At 45.5% G+C, this 21,027-nt stretch overlaps 1 protein-coding gene across 4 annotated transcripts in view; it reads right to left on the bottom strand.

Annotated features, from left to right (window-relative positions):
* Nucleotides 1–8,762: 8,762 nt before the first annotated feature.
* Nucleotides 8,763–21,027, bottom strand: part of smg1 (SMG1 nonsense mediated mRNA decay associated PI3K related kinase) — a 57,929-nt gene continuing 45,664 nt past the window's right edge. For all 4 annotated transcript variants that reach the window (XM_085270006.1, XM_085270009.1, XM_085270008.1 and 1 more), the window contains exons 47-64: nt 19,967–20,139; nt 18,643–18,922; nt 18,005–18,277; nt 16,785–17,019; nt 16,473–16,684; nt 16,218–16,374; nt 15,419–15,608; nt 14,820–15,100; nt 14,023–14,232; nt 13,640–13,777; nt 12,725–12,877; nt 12,460–12,639; nt 11,638–11,865; nt 11,237–11,448; nt 11,028–11,128; nt 10,714–10,887; nt 10,316–10,422; nt 8,763–9,968 (exon numbers count right to left, since the gene is read on the bottom strand). In XM_085270006.1, coding sequence (XP_085126132.1) covers nt 9,891–9,968; nt 10,316–10,422; nt 10,714–10,887; nt 11,028–11,128; nt 11,237–11,448; nt 11,638–11,865; nt 12,460–12,639; nt 12,725–12,877; nt 13,640–13,777; nt 14,023–14,232; nt 14,820–15,100; nt 15,419–15,608; nt 16,218–16,374; nt 16,473–16,684; nt 16,785–17,019; nt 18,005–18,277; nt 18,643–18,922; nt 19,967–20,139 — 3,382 coding nt within the window. In that variant the 3' untranslated portion in view covers nt 8,763–9,890. The remainder of the gene's footprint in view (nt 9,969–10,315; nt 10,423–10,713; nt 10,888–11,027; nt 11,129–11,236; nt 11,449–11,637; nt 11,866–12,459; nt 12,640–12,724; nt 12,878–13,639; nt 13,778–14,022; nt 14,233–14,819; nt 15,101–15,418; nt 15,609–16,217; nt 16,375–16,472; nt 16,685–16,784; nt 17,020–18,004; nt 18,278–18,642; nt 18,923–19,966; nt 20,140–21,027) is intronic.

The following is a 21,027-nucleotide window of genomic DNA, read 5'->3' as shown; positions in this document are numbered from 1 at the left end:
TGCTTTACGTTTCTCTTCAGCCCTTATTGATGGCATCAGACACGACGCCTCCCTGAGCCTGATTGAGCAGAAGGTTTCTTCCTATTAAAGCCCAGTTTGTCCTTCCTGTGCTTTGATTGTTTTATTGTTGGGCTCGAGTGTTGTTGTGACTCTGTCCTATAGAAATAAATCATAAATGAATTAAACTCAGAGGAGTTTCTGCTTTGCTCTGTTTACACAAGATAAGACTGCAGCTGTGAGGATTCCACACCATCTGGGCCTGTGTGTTGCCAGATTAGAGTGTTGCCATGTCTAGTGCTGACTGCCTACGAACTTTGAAACTTCATGTGCCTTCTGTGAACTTTGAACCCAATGATGTTTTCATTAAAAACAGCAGAGAGGTGGTACTCTGTGGATACTTTGTGTCAAACCAGTGATTTATAAGGGTTAGCGTGTTTTGGGGGTTAAAAGCCACAGAAACTCAGTGTTTAGAAAGCAGCAGTTCTGATACTCCTGACATGTACGGGATCACTACAGGTTTTCTCTTAGGCAACGGTCGTCCTTCTCTCCTGGATCGGCTGGAGCTTTCTTTAGGAGTCTTCCCAGCTTTGGCAAAAGTCCAGGTGGGACAACTACATTTACTCAGGGCCTTCTTGATGTGCTGTTCTTCTGCCTCCCTTTTTGTATTTTCACCACTGAGCAGTGACAACATTTTCTCTTGATAGTCTTTCTGGTTTAGCAAAACTGTGCACATACCCTTGCCTGTCATTACCAAGTGATGTGAGTGCCTTCCTCTCCTCCATGCTGATGTTGGATGCTGGGGGCTTTGCATTGCTGAGACAGGCCGTAGTTGCTCTGCTTCCACTTTTGCAATATTGTTGCTGTTTCGAATTGCAGTTTCTGTGGCTGTGATCAGCTCCGATCAGATTTGTCTCTGCGTCACAGCAAAATTCAACCCTTTAGCAAGGATGTTTTTCTCTGCTTGGGTGAGCTGTGTGTCAGACAAATTCTTCACCCACTTGTCCACATCCATGGTGTGGCATCCTTCTCTCTTCTGGCCGCTGAGGACACTCGCCGTATTTGGCTGTGGTTTACGCTACATGCAGATGAACAGAATCAACTTTTGGGGATTAAATGATGCTTGTACTACTGAAAATCACTTTATCCTTAAAAACCACGTAAACAGACATGAAGAAGAATGTGTTTGTAACACTAACATTATGTTGTTACAAAAAGGACTAGATGTTACAGTCCCTGATAATGCATTGCTTTAGATGGAGAGACTCTTGAGGGATGGCTGTTATGAGGAAAGGCAGCCCAGAAACTTTGCCAGCAGCACACATCGTTATGTGCCTCAACTTTCGGTCTTTTACCCAGGCTAATCTGCCATTTTTCTTCCTTGGTTAGGTTTAGGGATTACAGATCTGATCTAGATTATCATTTTAAATTTGGGACACATCGTCAGTAGTGGACCTTGGATTCATCGGATGTTTCGGCCATTATCACTAGACACCCTCATCCAAGGAGGCCCTGCCAGGGTTGATCAGGCCCTGGAGTGTCACTGGTTTATGTTAAAATGTTATTTCTCTTCTTCTTTCTTCTGTCTAGTTTTCTACAGTTTATTTTCTTCTATCTATTCACTGCAACTGAGAAATAATACTTACCTCTTTAGCATTTATGGAGCCTCACTTCTTCAAAGGGATAGAAAAGGTGACAGAGAGGAGTACGACAAAAGGGACACGATCAGAGAGAGCAGAGAGGAGAGCAGAGAGGAGAGCAGAGAGGAGAGCCGGAAGGGCGGCGCCCGACCTGGCTTCCCACACCTCCCGACCAGATTGGGCTGTACGCTCTACCTTCCCACTTTCACCCAGAAAAGGGAAGAAGAGCAGAGGGGAGTAGGGCGGAACATTTCTTTTCTCTCGCAGTTAGCTGACTGCCTTAGGTAATGTCAGCCCTTTTTAACCATAGCCAGTGACTGGTCCTCTGATCCCAATCTCTCTAAGCAGCTTTGCTGTTATGCTGGCAACAAAGCCCCTGCACCCCACTTCCACCGGGCGCACCTTGATCTTCCAGCCTCTGTCCTCTGCCTCAGCTGCCAAGTTGGCTTCTTACACTCAAACACTTCCTCAATTGCTTCCTCCCATGGTACCGTCAGCTCAATGATGTATGCAAGTTTTGGGGAGTTAGACCAAAGGACGAGGTCTGGTCACAGAGTTGTTGTTATGATCTCTGTGAGAAGAATTAGCCTCTGATCCAAGTTCACCTGCATCTGCCAATCCCTGGCAACCTTCAACGGGCCCAGGTCTGGGGTTGAGGGGCTCGTCCTCGGCTTGTCTCCTTCCCGGGCAAATGTTAATGAACACTGACGCTCCTCTTGGTTCGTGAAAGGTTGAGCGTTGATGGATTTTCTTTTGCACTCAACTTTCTTGGCTAGACACCTGAGAACCTAGTTGTGTCTCCATGTGTATCTGCCCTGAGTAAGGCTAGTCCTACAACCAACCAAGATGTGCTTGAATGTTGCTGGGACTGTACACAGGGGGGAGGATGGGTCCTTTCCAAACCACAGCTGCGGATTTATTGGAGAAGGTAGCACATCGTATGTCACGCGGATGATGAAACTTAGTCTATTAGACTCCGAGCCCCAGATTTCACTCCATGAGAGTTTCCTCTTTTCCACACTCTCCCAATTCATCCAGCGACCATGTTTGGCCAGCGCTACGGCTCTGGCATGTCTGGCTGTTTCCTCCTGTCGACACACCTCCTACACCACCATTCTTCGACATTCGGTTACAGATGCCTGTTGCCACCGAGGTGTTACTGCGCCAAGACCAAATCCACCTCTGCCCTGTTGGACGTGACCCACCACGTCACGATGCCGAAGAGCAGGTTTGGCCCGTAGCACAGATGTGGCTGGGGTCCACTTCCTCCCCGTTGCTAGGGTGGGAGCAGTGCCTCCCACTACGGGGTCCCGGGAGTCCGTGAGTGACATCTCAAGCCTCACATTTGCACATTTAAACTCTGCAACCAGGCTGGGGATAGGCAATGACAGTATCCCGTCGCTGTAGAGTCCAACGCTGCTGAGGCACTTGGGAAGTCCGAGCCACTTCTTAGCGTAGGAGCTCACTAGCCTCTCTAGTTGATTGGCGTGATTGAGTGAGACCTCGTACATTGTCAACGGCCACAGTAGTCTGGGTAATAACCCAAACTGGAAGCACCAGAGCTTCAGTTTCCCTGGGAGTGCAGTGTTGTTAATCCGCTTGAGGTCATCAGCCAAGTTCTGCCTTAATTGTTGTAGTTGCCACGTATCATTGAGGTCTGCATTATACCACCGTCCCAGGCTCTTTATGGGCTTCTCTAAGACTGTTGGAATTGGTTCTCCACTGATATAGAATTGCTTGACTGTCAGTTTTCCTTTTATGATGGAGATGCTGCAAGATTTACTTGGCTTAAACTCCATCCTTGCCCATTGTTTTCCAGGAGCTTCTGTAGGAATCACCTAGTACATGGTTTTGTTGTTGTAATGATGGTCATGTCATCCATGTAGGCCCTAATGGGAGGAAGATGCTGAAATAGTTGAAGGCCATCCACAAGATGTCTTGTGGGACTGACCCAAAGGCGTTGGCAAGGTCTAAAAAGACCACATGAAGGTCTCTTCGTTCTTTTTTGGCAGTTTGAATCTGGTGCCAGATGACGCTAGCATGCTCCAGACATCCCGAGAAGCCCCGGATGCCAGCCTTCTAAACTGATGTGTCAACATAGTTGTTTCTTTGCAGGAAAGCAGATAGTCTTTGGGCCAAATCACTGAAGAAGATCTTTCCCTGTACATTCAGCAGGCTGATCTGGCAAAACTGGCTGATGGATGAAGAGTTCTTCTCCTTAGGGATCAGAATACCTCCTGCTCTTCGCCAAGCCTTCTGCCACGCTACCTTCATCAGCTTCCACAGGTATTTGAGGACTCGTAGGGTGTTTTTATAGAGCCTGTATGAGATGCCATTAGGTCCTGGGGCCGATGCTGCTCTTGCCTTCTTCACTACCTTCTCCACTTCACTCCATGTAGGTGGTCTTATGTCCATTTGGTGTTCAGGTGCCTGGATGGGTGGCATATCAGTCGGAATGGTAACTGGCTCATGCCTCTGATCATAAGAGTAAGCTTTCCTCAGATGATCTTCCAGGTCTTTTATGGGCATTTTGAGGCACCCGTTCTGCTCTTCAACAAAAAGGCCCTTAACAAAGTTGTATGGGTTGCTGTAGAAAAGGGTCCTTGTCCGTTCTTTCTTCTTACGTTGTCGTCTGAGGTGTTCTGCTCTTCGCAGCTTAGTAAGTTGTTGCTTTATTTCCTCCTGCAGGGCAGTGAGTCCCTCCCTTTCTGTCTCATAGGCCCTCCTCCACTGTTGCCTCAGTTGTCTTCTAGAGGTGGGAATCACCATACACCCCACGATACGATATTATCACAATACTTAACTCACGATACTATATTATTGCGATTTTTTTTTTTTAATATATTTTTGCAATATTCTGGGTATTGCAATACAATATTTTGTGATTTATCACATATTTTTTCTACTGCAGATTTTGTCCATAAAGGTAAACTTTATCATTATTCATTTTATCTAATAATAAAGTCTCACACTCAGTCTTTCTCTCATGTCAGTCAGTCTTATTGCTGACAAAGTGAACGGTTTGTATAACAGTCTAGTAACCAACTTAACTGAACGTAACTATCTGGTACAATTATAGCTTAAAACAAAATATAATTTTACATTAAATAAAAAAGTTTTAAATTTAAATAAAATAAAACATGTCTTAAATTAAAATAAGTAAACTGTCCTGTTTGTTGCTGCCCTAAAAAGAGCTCCAGAGCGTGGTTTGCCACTGTGCTTCTATTGAAAAACCCAGTTATGCGCCGCACTCTCCCCAAGACCCTGGCTACTGCAGGCAGGTTTAAGGCTCGTTGTGATGCCAGATTGAGCATATGGGCGAAACACTTCACATGCGAAAAAACGTTGTGATGGTATCACATACCTGGGTTCCAGCGTCTTCATCATGTAAGAAAAGCCCTCGTTTTCCACAATGTTGTAAGGACGCAGGTCTTTGCAGATGAAGTACGTGATAGATTGTGTTATTTTCTTAGCTCGCTCTGAATTGGGAGATAGCTTTGCTAAGCTAAGAGTGTCCAGCGTTGGTTGATTTTTCAGTGGAGCTGATTCAGAGCTAGCTTTCCCGTCCGCGGTTAATGCTATATTTGGATGGTGCCGTGTAAGATGGGCCCTCATGTTCGTAGTATTCCCAGAGTACTTTATTTTCATACGACACACCTTGCAAATCCCGTGTGTCATATCCATCTCATTTGTTCCATCCTTGTTAAAAAATCCAAAGTACGTCCAGACGTTTGATTTAAACGCAGATGGCGCTTTCCTGATCTCTTTTTCTTCCTCCATCTTTGTTTGATCAATTTTCCCATGTGCTGACCTAACCTCTGCTGACCTCACTAGAGAAAAAGCTCAACCGCACCATCTGGTGGACTGGAAGTTTTTGGAACAAAATATCGATGTCTGCTGTCCCTGTATCGATACATTATTGGCAAACAAAATATCGCGATACTACGCAGTATCGATTTTTTCCCCCACCCCTATTGTCTTCTCTCTTTCACTAATCTACCACTTTCCCGCTGTCTCCTAGACTTTAACTGGTTTAAATGGCCTTTAAACCAGTAACCTCTGAGAACTGTTTCTGCTATTAAAACAGTTTGTTTTGATAACCCTGAATGATTCTTGGTCACAACATTTGCGCCATCAGAGAAAGCTCATTTTACTCCACACACATTTGGAAAATCACAGTTTGAACATAAAATCCCAGAATAATTAGTATTTGAGATTGCTGCAGCAACAACATTAAAGAAAAATATCTTTTCATGTTGCTGTGTTTTCATTTGAAAATATAAAATGTTAAAGTTTTTTATGTAAAACATAAAAACAACAAAGACGTTAAAGATGTTCTGATAAAATCTGTGAATGTCTCAATTCATTGGTGTTTCCATCTGAGAGTCTACAGGGTGAACACTGAAGTTGGGTTTTAGAAATACAAATGGCAACAGGACACGGGTTAACTTTGACCACACTAACGTCTAGTTTAAGGTGAGAGAAGTAAATGCATCACAGAAGCTAAAAGGAGCTGCTAATAAGACCCATGAGAAGATTCACATCATCTAACAAGACTTCAACAGAACCTGGAACATTAAAGTTCACTTCCGGTCTGTGTGATGATTGTACTTTTATTACTTGAGCTAATGTGGATGCTGTAAAATCAGCCGGGCTGAAAAAACAAGTACACATTTGGACAAACTGTGCTGTAACTTCACATGTTGTGAAATCTTTGAGAAAAGAAAAACAGAGAAGTCATAAACTCCTTGATATGTTGACATCATGTCAGTAATGCACACAGACGTATGTTGGAAGGGTGAGCTTAACAGTTAAGATACAGTCGTCCTTACAGTCTGTACACACTTTGTCATAGATAATAAATAAAACCATAAATGTTAATCATTTGATTTATTCTAAATTGGAAAATTTCATTGTTCTTGACAATGACAATAAATAAATAAATACTAAATACTAAAATACTATTTTCCAATTTATTCAATTTCCACCATTTTTGCGACTAACTGTTTCACTTCCAGGTGACTGTTGTTGTAAATGAAACTGGATTCATACTTCTGCTGTGCAGCTTACTGAGTGTCCTCTGATGGGCAGTGTGCAGTCACACAAAACAACAACTTAAATGTCCCCATAACCATGACTGGAGTTTGGAAATGTAAAGGACATTATACTGTAACTACTACTGTAAAATCATTGCTGTGACTTTAAGATCACAACCTGATTCCAAACAGTCTAACGTCAACATTCTGACCCCTGGAAACAGAATGAGATCACAGGATGGCAACAAAATGGACTTTAAAATGAGATCTACCCTAACAAAGAGTAAGTGCACCTATGTAAGAACAAGCATCACTGCTGTGGAGTTTGTTTTACATACAGACTCGGAGCTGCTCGTCTCCTCTTGGCATTTTCTTATTTAACCATTGGTGACTTGGAACCTCAAAGTTTAGCAACAAAACACTTTGTTTCCTTTTTCCATCAAACATTTCTTTCAGTCATCTGCCATATCGCGCCTTCGGCCAGTCTGTCCCAGGGCAGCTGTGGCTACAACCGCAGCTGCCTCCACCAGTGTGTGAATGTGAGAGTGAATGAATAGTGGAATTGTAAAGCGCTCTGAGGGTCTTGAAAAGCGCTATATAAATGCAATCCATTATTATTATTATTATCTGTGTTTATCAGTGACTAATCTTTATTCAATAACCACAAAGTACACAAATACAAGATTAAATATTTTATTTTGCTTTATTGGTGGATCAGGGAGGAGTCCCAGCTCGGGGGTCGCACCGTGAGTTAGATGTTACTTGACCCACACTGGCTGCTGTGCGACCCTCTCGGGGATCCTCACTCTGGTACGATCCTCTACATGAGGTGGAGCGTTTATACTTCGGACTTTAATCCAAAAAAGGAAAATCGATTCAAACAAACAAATAAAACGAGTGAAAGCCTTCCAGCGGGGCATGCAGCCTCCAGCTCCCTCCATCTTGTTACAAAAGCACTGGTTTAATTAAGAATCATAATATTGGAATAATAATTATAAAGAAGGCCCAACAGCGTCTCCAATTTCTAAGAATCCTCAGAAAATGGACCCGAAGGAGCTTCTGATCGTCTTCTACTGCTGCTCCACTGACAGTGTGCTCCACCTGTGGATGGGTCTCCTGCTCCAGCATCCTACGGGACCGTCCACACCCAGGACATCGGGTGTTTAAGCTGCTGCCGTCTGGCAGGATGTTCAGGCTGCTGAGGTCGCGGACAAACAGACTGAAGGACGGCTTTTACATCAGGGTAACAGCCCTGATCAATGCAAACAGCTGAGCTGATTGAATACCTCCCTGGACTTTACTATTATTGTTATTGCCCACACAATAATAATGTGCAATAAACATTCACTCATTCACTCATTTATTAAGTCATTTCATTTTTTTTTTTTTACTCGTACCTTTCTTGTGCTTAAAAAAGTCCACTTCAAGTTACTGTGTTGTGCCGACGTGGGACAGTTTCCAATTTCCTTGTCTTATTGCACCATGTGTGACTGCATGACAATAACGAGCATCTTATCCTAATAACCTTTTTACTGTGGTTTAACACATTTTCTCACACAGGTCCATAAAAACCTTTCAAAAAGTTTACTTTTTGACAAAAAAGTAAACTTTGTCTTAAAATGACAACAGTACGACATTATGATTTAATATTCCATCATTTTAATTTCTGTCTCAAACATCTGATTCTTGCCATATTTTTATGATCCAATTTTGGGGGTTATATCAGAATTTTATGATATTCATAAAAATGAGGACTCCCATTAACTTTTATTACTTCCTTTAATACTTACTAAGTCATTATCATTTGACAGGGGGCCATAAATCACTGGTTTTGACATAAGGCGTCTAATATCACTGTCTCACCTGGATGAGCTTCAGAAGAGCTGAAGAAATTCAGATGCAACAAACAGATCCGACCTGACTGTACAAAATCGAGCCCTCTGGTTGAAGACTTATCTGTGTCGTAGGTAAGTTAGCATCCCTACGTAGTTGAGCTGGGCGAGGATGGTCATTTCCAGCAGACCCCTGTTCTTTAGCACCAGTCTAATCGTTCAGCCCCAGTTAGAAGTGTCACAGAAAACACCACACCTCTCTGTTCCACGTTTATTTGGCATCCAACAAAATCCAATAAAAGCTTTAAGAATTAACATGTTTCACCATCACCAAAAACAACATTTCTCCCAATAAAAATGTAAAACTAGAAGGTCCAAAATCATAAAAAGCAAGCATTACGGCTTGGGGTGTAAGTACATGATGCAAGCAGCTCGAGACGGGCAAGTTGGAAAAAGGCAGAAATCTAATCCTACTGATAGTAAAGCACAACACAGATTAAAGATCCACACTGAAGAAAATCAAGCAGAGGTTTTCCCTTCAGCTGACTCACAGCCACCTGAAACTAACATGACAGGGTGTTTCAGCTGTAACCACAAAAAACAGAAAAGACCTCCTGAGAAAACAATTCTACTTCATCTTTTATTCGGTGAAATCTAACAGCACTTCAGAGTCAAGTTTGTTCTTTTTAACAACCAAAGCAAAGTTTGATTACTACGTTTCCACCGTGCTTGCAGCTGGATTGAAATAGAGTTTTTTAAACCCCCATTTCACTCCGTCCTCCCTCACAGTGTTACCCACTGGCTGCTCAGGATGATAATGCCAAAAGTTGAGAGAAAAACACGTAGCCGTGTAAGCCATCTAACCGTCCACTGAGTTTGAGCCACAGTAAAGTCCCAGCCAGTGTGTCAGCTGTGTGCTCCGGAGGAAAACGGCTCACCTCTCGCTTCATCCCGCCCTCTGCTGGGCTCTGACGGCCACAAAAAGATGCAGTGATGTTTATAGGTACAACTTGACAGTCAGCAATGTAGGTGAGAGAGGGAAGGTATTTTCAAGTTGAGGGTGAGGTGGCTTTTGCCTTCCTTCCCTCCTTCCTCTCCTGGTGCCACCATGCCCACTCAGACCCCAAAAAGGAAGGCCGGTCAGCAGGCGCACCAAGTGCCGTGTTAGCCCAATCACCCATTGTTGGGGGGAGTGTGGTTGCAGCAATGCTACGAGGTTGCTGCCCCAGTTTGGGTACCCAGGGGTGCGGGAGGGTGGACTAAGCATCCACGTCCCATATTCTTCCCCTAGTATGGCCTGGTACTGCTGTGTTGACACCCAAGTCCCGCTGGACTCTGGTGGATCTCCAAGCCTTCGCTGGACCAGACATGAAGCAGCAGAGCGTTCACACCCATGCAGTCCAGCCCTCATACAGCTGGGCCAAGTTATCCATGTTGGTAGCCTCCTTGATAACAAAGTCCACCTGCAACCAAACCAGATGTGGTCAGTTTTAAATACAGACAACGTTATTGTTACGATATCTGACTCTTTCATAATGATTAGAATCTGCTCAGACGATCCGATTCCAGTCTTTGTTTAAAACTGGACTTTGCTGTGCTCAGACTCATGCAGACCACTGCTGCTGATGCTGCTGCATTACAAAGGCTTCAGACATCTGATAAATCCATGCGACTCTCACAGCAGCAGACATCGACTTCACACTGTGTCAGCACATTTTGTTTGTTTCTTTTAAACAACCTCTTCATCCTGTCACGAGGCTGCTTTGACATGCCTCCCTATTCTCCTGGTGGTTACAAAATGATGTGCTACCTGCTCGGAGACACTCATCCTCCTGTTGGGATCGATGTCTCGGCCCTCCAGTTTGGCTTTCACTCTCTTCCACACGCTGACCGCGTAGGAGTTCCTCTCTTGGACCGCTGAAACCGAACAAAGTGTTTGTTCAGATGAAGTCTTTAATGTTAATGTTTGTTCTGCACAGGAACCTGTGTAGACACTGGGATACAATTTCATTTGCTAAAGGTAGGTATGCACCAAGCCTACAACTCCTGCTGAACACAAGTACTGAGACTGTAATCCTCACTCTGAGAAAGGGAACGAATGCTCTTCTGACCTCAGACAGCTGCATACATATTACATATTTGTGAAACCTGCTGCTTTTTCAAAAGCCCCAGTTTCCAAAGATTGTGAGGAGAGTGAAGGAAGAGTACCTCGTCCTGTTTTGGGGTCTCGTACAGCCCTCTTGGGGCTGGAGTTGAGACCTTTACTGCTCACTAGAGTACTGGGCGGGGTATCGGTCGGGGTTCCCAGGTTGCGTGGGAGAGCCTTGCGTGCATTCTGGGACATCGAGTCTGGCTGGGTTTTCACCCCACTGCATCTGACAGCTAAATGAAAAACATAACAAATACACACACGTGTGTGTACGTGTCACATGTTCACTTGACAGGACGCACACTGACACCAGTGAAAACCCATTTTCCCCACCATAAGGTTTGTAGCATGCTACAACATCGGGAGGCTATACCTGCTGCAAAGCTCGACTGTGCTGCAGAAACAGGACTGGAGCACTCAGCGTCTCTGTCGGTCACCAGTGGGGAGGCAAAGCCCACCAGGCCGTTATAGACGCTGTTGGAATAAACGCATGCATGCATTAATAACGATTATTAATAATAATTAATACGATTTTTATGTGAAAATTAAAAAGATCACTTAGTGTGTGAGTGACCCAAGCACCTCTGGCTCTGTGAGTGCAGCTCTTTCAGAGTACTGGGGATTTCTTCCAGTAGTTCGAGCTGCTCCTGGCTGAGGTGCTGTCCACTGGCCTGGACAACAGTGAACAGCACTAACTGGATGTTGTCTTGCCAAGCTTTGTACTCCAACAGGAAGTGACGCACGCTGCCCTCGTATGTCACCTCTTCACCATCCGCCAGCGCTGCCTCCTCGTCCTGTACGACATAAGAACAGTGACGACTGCAGGTTCACAGCAGGATGCAGCAACGTGCAACACACGTGTGGACCATTTTTAAACCTTTGTGCTCGCTCATCTTCTACACTTATTCGAATGGCAAACACATAATAGTGGTGAAAACACCCCAGATTTTAAAATCAGCTGTGTGTGTGTGCCTCAGGTGTACCTTGGCCATGGCCCTCAGCAGGTGCTTGACGTCAGCTAAATGGCGGTTGTGATTAGAGAGAATCGTTTTGATCGAGTCCACCAGCAGCTGCAGTGTTTCTCCACAGGTTTCCAGCTGCTGCTCCCGTTCCTCCTGATTCCTCTGCTCCATGTTTAGCTCATCCTCCAGCTGCCTCTGGGCACAGCTGAGCCACTCCACACTGCCTATAGGTAGGTCTAGCACTGGACTCTGTAGCAATGGAAAGCACATCGCCGTCTTATCAAGTTTCTCCAAACTCACTGGGTGATCACTCAAAAAGGTGAGGGCAAAGAAGGACGCACATGGTGGCCATTGATAGAGAAACACAAAGAACAGGTTTCATACAAACATCTGTTAGACTGTGAAGATGAACTGTGAATGCAAACAGAAACATTTAGTCTCAGTAGGAACTCCACGCGTTACATGTCAGAAGTGGCTTTGGAGTGGTTAATGTTCCGCTAGCACCTGTAAAGTCTGGTTGTCCAAACACCAACAGGAGAAAACTGACCCTCGCTCTGACCTCAGGAAATGTTTGTTTATTAACTCAGCTGGTTGTCTGACTGCATGCTGAGAGTTTTAATAAAAAAGTTTTAATAACTTCTTGAACTCGGTGTTTTTAAATGTATCACAGCCTGACAGACTCGTTAAGGGCCGGCTGGAACTAGGTTTCATATCCTACATGTGGAAATGAATGTTATTAAAGATGAAGGACTAATTATTTAAAATGTTATCAGTGCATGTGGTACAAAAACAAGGCTGCACCAGAAAAACTTGACAGAAATGTAGGTCAAAGGTCAAACCAACCAGTCTGTGCAGGAGCTGGAGTTCCAGTGCAGACACCGTGCTGCTAAACTGGGCAGCGTACGAACACGTCTGCTGGCAGCGCTTCAGCAGTTCAAACAGGGCTGCGTCCATGCTGAGAGCCTCGGGGGATCGGGTCCGAAGGCCTTCAAAGTTGAGGATCGTGGAGCACAGGAATGTGACCTGGAAAGGAAGAGTGGCAAAATTGGCATTTTGTCCAAATGTGGTGATCAGTGACAGCAGGAGGCGAACACAGCAGCGGCTGTACCTGGCTGGTGCGCTGGTTGTCTCTGGCCACCATGGCGCGTCTCTCTCTGATGGTCATCTCAAAGTCCTGCAGGACAGGCGCCAGTGCTGGGTTGGCTCCACCGGCCCACTTTAAACGCTGCTCGATGCTAGCCTCCAGCGACGCTAGCTTCTCCTGAAGACACCACCAACGTGAATCACAGGACAGGAAAAATGTTTCATACAACTCACAACCCTGATAACGATAAGCGGAAATATTATTACAAAGTCATAATGAAGCTCTGAGAGGAATACTTTGCACATACTGAGGTGGATGCACATGATCACAGGATCGTTTCCATGGTAAAGGAGGAAGAGAGGGCGGGTGCATGTGGGATACATAGACTGGTTTCCCATTACAACACAGTGTGCATGCTTGTCGTCATAGCAATGCGACATGAACGCTACAACAAAGGGGGCGTCGCTTGGTTAAAATCAGGCTTCAAACTTTCCTTTTTGTTAAAGTAGCATAAGTGAGCGTCTCACCAGACCCCCCTCCTGCGTTCTGAATGACACCTGACGCTATACACAGGGAGGCCCCTCCTGACACTGGCGTCACTTAGCCAGCCTGCAGGGGCTGGTGTAACAGCAGCTTCTGATGAGGGGCGTCCCCATAGTGAGACACTCACATCTGATACTCAGAGAACCTGGGTTACATACGTAACCTTAAGTTAGCTTGAAGGACTTTTGGTTCGCCTGGCAACCCAGCAGGCTTTTCCTGAATTTCACTGACATGCCTTTCAGGTAATGTTTCTGAGCTGCTGCAGTTTAACTTTACTATGAGAGTTTCCTGTAGAAGTTCCTGTGTTAAACATACTAAAGTATGTTTAAAAATGTCATTCTCCTAAAGTGGCCAGAAACTATTATGGTTTTGATCTGGGAATGAAGACAAACTCACCTGAATGGCAACGATGGCTGCTTCATCCTGACTCAGCTTATACAGCTTCTTCTTCATGTTGCTGAGGATCACAGAACGAGGAGGAATGCTGACACTTAAAGGCTGATTACTGGGACCCAGAACATCCTCGTGCTGCCACTGAAAGAAACGCACCAATAAAAACAGTGGTATATTTGGACAATCACCAAATGACATGAAGTTACGTCAGAGATGATCCAGACATCATCATGATTCTAATACAGCTGACCAGAACTCGCCCCATTCTTTGCAGCACTTTGTGTTAGCTTCACTGATCTTCAGCTTACACCGCAGGCGACTGGAAGTATTTTTTGTGATGTGAAAAGTGATCACAACTCCAAAAGCAGCACTACTGGTGCATGTACCTGGAACATAGCGATGTGCAGCTGGCTCCTCTGCAGGCTGGCCCTGGCAGCTTCCAGGTTGCTATCCAGCCTCCTCAGCAGGTCAACTTTTTTCCATGCTGTGTCATAGGACGACACCAGCACTGTGGCTCTGTTCAACAGCAGCTGGGAGACTCGACCTGACGTCAGCCCCTGCTCCACTGCCTTCTTACAGAGCTCGTCCAGAGAAACCTTTGGAGGAACACACATAGCAAAGGTTACTTTACGGTATTCTTTACAGTCTTTGAAAACTGGAACAATAAATGTGTATCCACTCTGCATTTACACTAAAACATTCAACATTTCACACACACAGCGTTTTTTGTAAATAAGGTTTTTCCACGGTGAGTAGAATCTGGTGAAAAATGAAGAATCCATTGTGGAAGAAGGTTGCAACATGAAAAATATTTGGAACAGGTGACACATGAGTATGAGATCCAGAAAGGGCGATGACTGTCCGACAGTCAGGGGGAGGCTTTGAAAGAACAGGTTATCAACTCAAACCCACTGATTACTCTGCAGCTGAGAGAGCGATACTTATTTTTAAACAGGCTGAGTAAGGACTACCTGATGGGCAGCAACGATCAACAGATCAACCAACCTGAACTAGAACGCAGCCAACAGGTGATCAGCATTTCTAAAGACTCCTTTAAGATAGTTGGAAAAATTCAATAATGAACACTCTTTTTTAACGTTGACATGGAGAACATGAAGAAGGTTGAAAAGAACGTTGAGAGAACAAAGATACTGAACACCACATAATTCCACACAGATCATACCTTGCTCTCTGCACCAAAGTCTTTTGCTTCCACCTGAGCGACAATGTCCACACCGAGGGCAGAGAGGGTGCTGCAGAGGGCCAGACTGAGGGCTTGGCTGGGCATACCCATAAGCATCTGCCGGACAAACTCAGCAGTGAAGGCCTTGATGGGACGAATCATCTGTTCCTCACTGACCACTGCTGCACCCGACCCAGTGCTGCCGGGCCGGCCGTACAGGGACTTCCCCAAACCAACAGGTCCATTTGTAGGTAACAGCTCCTCAGCTGGGGCGCAGGTACCTGCAAAGATTTGTCCCACAGTCATCAGACATGCCGCAAGAATATCTGGTTATTTAAACCACAGAGCTCACAACTACCTCGGAAAGCTATGTTCTCTCTTTCTATGCGAAACACTGAGCAGTTTGACTTTGTCAAAGTGCAAACATCCAGAAACACTTCATAGTGGAAGAAGAAAAGGCTGTAGATTATGGCTAAACCAATATTTTAACAATGCTCAGCCCTCTCTATAGTGTCCATGGCATCAAGTGGGTGCTTTTAATAAAGTGCAACAACATGATAAGTTCATCCTCAGTCTGTGTGGCCGTGAAGAGCTCTTACCAGAAAGAGTCTGAGCAAACGAGGAACACAGCCTGAAGAAATCCCTGATGGTCTGCAGTCTCTTGATGAAGAACACTTCCTCCATCAGCTGACGCTGATTCAGGCTATCAAAGAAGTGGAGCTGTGTGGCTCGGGCCTCCCTCAGAACATCCACCTTTCTCCACAGGGGCGGCACCTCTAAAGAACTCAGCTAAGGATAATGCAGAGCAAAGTAATATTAGTCGCTCCAGGAAACAACGGTGTAAGAAACACAGACTAGTTCCTGAAGAGCAGGTTAGGACTGGATCAAGCTTATCCTGCACTGTGTTTCCACCTGCTGTCAGGATACAAAGTGCATTGTTGTTTGCTGTGCTGGTACACAACCATGCCTGTGTTGAGAATAACATGGAACCTGGCGGCCAATTATGGTACAGAATTGAACTCAATATTTAAAATAAACAAGCTATAAAATGCACCGTGAGTCATAAAAATATCCCGTTACAGACGTGACGAGGATTTCTGATGTCATTCTAGGTCTTTCACTGCATTGTTCTGCCCTCTGCAGCCCCTAATCTCTCTGCAGTGGCAGTGCAAGAGTGTACAGCTAATTGACCAGGTGTGGATAAACCTGAGGCGGGCTTTCATAAAGGCTCACTACTGTTTGTCTTAGTGGTACCAGTTATTTTGGCCAACTTGTTATGCGATTTAAAATAAAAGCTCTTCTCTGTGAAGTTCTGGTATCAGTCTCCATGTTTATGTCGCAGCTTTGGAGCCGGGTCGTAACATGCATTCACTGAATGTGCAGAAATGTAAGCTCTACCTTTTCAGTCAGCTGCCCAAAGGCCGTCTCCAGCTGAGTGAACATGCCATCAAAGGCAACCAACAACATTTGACCTGCAGACATCTTTGGTGTGTCCTGGCCCTGTCCATCCATGCTATGAGGCTGGATCAGTTCAGAGTACTGCACACGCAGCATTCTGACAAACAGACACACACAAAACAAACTTTAAGCATGCAGGTTAGCAGCAAGTTAAACAGCACTGTGTCCGCTAAAAATGCACGACAGGAACTCCACCTGGTGATGTGGAGGCAGTGGTTACGGCCGTTGTGGTCCAGGCCTGTGCCGGTTTGCAAACTATCGGCCAAACCTTGCAGGCCAAGACCATCAGAGCTCTGATCTACCAGCTGCTCCAGTTCTGCCAACATGGACTCCAGAGTCGGCTCTCCTTTGATCATACATCGCAGAGCCTCTGGAAAGATGATCTGACGGAAATTGGTGTTCAGCTCCTGCAATAAAAAGATGACAGGCCAGAGCAATGTCAGCAAAAAGACTTTACACGGCCTCAGCCTGTTCCTGCGCGGCTTCATAGTTTGCAGGTGGACCTACCTGTAAGCAGGTATACACAGCACTGGCCAGGTAAACAACCTGGGTGGTAGCTGAAGGTGGAGGGAGCTCCAGGTCATGAGTTAAGAGTGGGCAGCGTTGCAGCAGTGTTACAAGCCCATTGATGTTTCCAATCATACTGCATAGCTCCTCCAAAAACCACGCCCCATCCCGAGACGTCAGGTCCACGAGCTGCTCCCCAGCGCTGGTTGCTGCACCCTCCATCACCAGGTTGCGTCTACGGTCAATCAAACACAAGACAAAAGTGGGTTCACTGTGTCCACTGCAGCTTTTATCCACCCACTCAAACCCAACCACACCAAGGTTGGACTGATCTCATTTCCAACGCTGCTGAGGACCACATCGTTTTTTATTACGTCCCATTAAAGCCCCATAAGTAAAAATGGTGCACTGTCTTTTTCACATGACTGCATGCTGCTGAATAGACACTTCACGTTATGCACAGAGCACTTCTCGCCATGTGACCTTCTGCCCACTCTAATGTGTGAGATCAGTAACAGTAGCACGCCTGCTAGCTTCCATGGTTATTATCACAGGTGAGTTGGCCAAGTCTGACTAAAAAAAACAGAGTCCTACATGATCTGACCAGGACTCAGTCGTGCTGACAGCAAAGACAAATCGCCGAGAGCTGGATGAGGAGGCCTGCTTCCAGTCTGTAGATTGCTTCGGGATACAACCTTTAAAGCTCTGTGCCAATGCAACAACAGGCAGCAGGATGATTTTGTGGAGCGCTCGTGCAGGAATCACCTTCTTTAAAATGTAAATAATGATGGTGACCGACTTCAGACAGAAGAGGACCGCTAACATGAGTGACCATCACCATGTGGTTCAGATTAGGGCTCGTTTCTTTCCTCCTGCTTTATCTTACCAAAGATCTCTTTTCCAGAAACAAAGACTTTTTAAATCTTTTCAGTCCTAACCAGTAGTTTGAACCTTAACCAGAGCTTTAAGTGGTCTTTCACGGTTTTTAGTGCCGCTGAGTGGATTTCTTCAGATTACTGACTCAGAAACTCTGGTGTTAGGTTTGAGTTTTTCCCACCTACGTTTGGCTGCCTTCACTTACATCAGCATGTTTTTAGACCTCATACTACCAGATTCTTATTCATCTGTCTGTTGACCTACAGTACGGACACAATTAAACCCTCACAGACAGTCACAGGGACTGAAAACTGTGAGACACAGAATGAAAATGTGAATGAAACCTGCAGAGTGTGCAGAGGGCAGAGGTGATGATTGCAGCCAGGCTGAGAGAACCTGGCTCTCCATTCTCCCGCAGGAAAACTGTGATGCAGTGCTCAATCTCCTGCAGCTGCTCCTCACACGCTGCTACTGTGGTGCCCTCAGCCTTCAGCCGCTCTGCTTGGTGCACCACGCGCTCGTTGGTGTCAGCCACTTGGTGCTGCAGACTCAATTCCACACTGGAAAGAAACTGGCAGGAGGCAGCAGAAGGTTGTGGAGCAAACAGCAACTCATATCTGGAAAGAGAGAGACACACATTTAGCTGGTATCGTGAGTTACACCATGAGGAGCAGAACATAAGCTTGGATGTGATTCATGGTGATGCTGCAACCTGTCCTGTCTCATGAACTGCAGGTATCTGCAGGTAACTCAGGTGAAGGGGCGCACAGGATGTTTGCCGAGTTGAAGAGAACTATCATAGGGGACATTTTTAGGTGTGTAACTTGGACCTGACGGTGGGACTCAGGGGTGCTTCTTCACCAAAAACATTTTAGGGACTCTGCGAGGACTGGTCACCAGTAAGGCTGGTACCAGCTAAGCGACACATGCAGTCCTAGGGTTAACCAATGAAAATGAGAAAAGACAATGCGTGGCTCCTTACTGTCTGTAGATGTGCTGGCAGTGATCTGCTGTCATGTCTCTCAGCAGCTCTTCCAACCAGGCCTTCCACTGATGGGCCCTGTGGAATACTAGGGTAGCCCGTGGGTACAGCAAAGCCACTGTGGCATAGCTGTGAAGCTGCTCCAGGGAGCTGCGGAGGGCTCCACGGCGCTGCTGCAGCAAGGTGCTCACCTCCGCCTCCAGGCTCTCACATTGGCTGATTAGGTGGGCCTGACCTGCATTTTGCAGGAAGGCTGTGGCTGGCACATAGCTGGGAGGGCCTGATGGGACAGCCAAGAACAAGACAGCACAGCTCAGTACAATCAATGCATTTTTACTGAAAACTGAACCACAAGCAGTGTTGTTTAATCATAGTGTTAAGCAGGGATAAATCATCAATATCACATAAATAATTAACATTGACCCTGACAGGCGGGCACACAGTTAACCATCCAGCTCTTCAAGAACAGTAAATGTTCACGATGACATCACTAGAGACAGAAACAGCGTCCGACAGAGTGAACCTGAAATGTGAGTTTGGAGAATCAATAATTGGATAAAGGGCCATGACACTCAACCAGTGGCTGTAGTTCCACTTCCACAGCACAATGTTCTCGTTCCCTCCTTTGTTCTATTTACAGAAACACTAACAGCAGGACAAAAGGCAGAACTCACACTTTACTGTACAGACAATACTCTTCCAAGACCTTCAATAATCCTGAAAAGAGTCGTATGAACATGTCCCTCCCACTGAAAACGCTACATGAAGGCAAACAATCACGTTCCTGGGATTTCCTGACCTGGACGATTGAGCTCGTATTCAGACAACCTGTGTCTGTTTCCACTGGGTGAGGGAGTCCAAACCAAGAAGTGGGACGCACAGGTGGAGCCCCAGGTGCACGCAGACTTCCTGTGTCATATGCAAGCTTATTGGCTGCTGACTACATATTAAAACGGGCTCCCTCCAATCAGGTCAGGAGCAACTCAAGAGCTGTGCAGTTATTGTGTAAACATGCTACGACTAAAATAGAGGGACAAGATTATTCATTGTATAGAACAGCTGCCAACCTGCTTGGCCTCGCACTACTGAGCTGGTGGGACGTACTGAACATCCTGGGTCAGGAGAGTATGCCTTCTTATTTATTGTTATTCTGTTTTAAATGGAGGTTATATGAAGTTTTTACCCTGATTTAGAACTAAATGTCAAATCATCCTATTTTCATTTTATATATTTTTAAGTAAAATATACCAAAGCAACACCCAGAAATATGTTGAAATACACAATATTCAGAAACCTGAGGAGAGTATTTTACACAGACACTGACCAAGATCGATAGGACTGCTGATGTCCTGCAGCAGGCTGGCGAGCTGTGTGGCCTCCAGGCTGGAGAATGCTGCCTGGTACTGGGAGATCCACTGGTCCAGTTCAGTCAGTTTGCCCTGAATGGCCTCCTGCACGGTCCGCTGTCGTGACTGCAGCTGGGTATGTTCAGAGTACCTGTGAGCAGGAGGGCTGGGTGAGTAAGAGTTCAGAATGAGGCGATGATGTTTGTGGATACAGTATTTCTGTTATCGTCCTGATCTCATCTATTCCAGCGGTGCTATTAAATTTCCTGCACGTAGCACTCGGCAGGCGTGCGCACAAAGAAGCCATCGCACACGCGGCTGCAGTTTCACATTCTCGCCACCAGCTCTCCGTTTCTCGGACTGAAACCCTGCTCGCACGGATCAGCTGAGTTTGAATGGTCGGAGCAGTGCAGAGGCTCAGCAGTAAATAATCCAGCTGTCAGCATCTCCACTGCTACACAGCAAACTGCTGATAGTTCACTCTGCACACTTTCAAATTGTAAACAAAGTTTCAAATAGTTTTTCTGTTGTTGCCACAGTATGACTGTTTATATAACTATGATCATCTATTCAAAGCGACCAATCGCTTTACGACCCCGTCCTCCTTTGGGCTCCGCCTCCAAACATTCAGCTGATTTGTGTTCACCGAGCTCGTCTGTTACAGATCTGCTTCCTGATACAACCGTCCCGCCTGCACCAGGAGAACACCCCTAAGAGTGGTCTCATTAACATGTGTGGTAACTGTTGAATACTTAACTCGAGTGTGTGTGTCGGCACTGCTGCAAATGAGCGTGCGATCTGAACCATGTATTTATTTTACAGAGTTACATTGTTCTTCATGTTCTGGCTGCTGTAACACATTCGTTTCCTTCCTTCAGGGGTAATAAAGCTTATCTTATGCTATAAGTGTGACCACAATGTTTCCAAGCAACAGCATCACCTAACTTTATCTATCAATGAATAATTTAAAAGCCACATTTCCTTATTTTGTTGTCTGTAGTGACTGTTTAAAAGACGATCAAATATCCAAACATGTTAC

Source organism: Mchenga conophoros, linkage group LG4, assembly GCF_057382185.1.
Source record: "Mchenga conophoros isolate Kocher_MC1m ecotype Shallow Benthic linkage group LG4, M_conophoros_male_GT1.1, whole genome shotgun sequence".
NCBI classification, from domain to species: domain Eukaryota; kingdom Metazoa; phylum Chordata; class Actinopteri; order Cichliformes; family Cichlidae; genus Mchenga; species Mchenga conophoros.
This window is presented reverse-complemented; position numbering and strand designations above follow the sequence as displayed.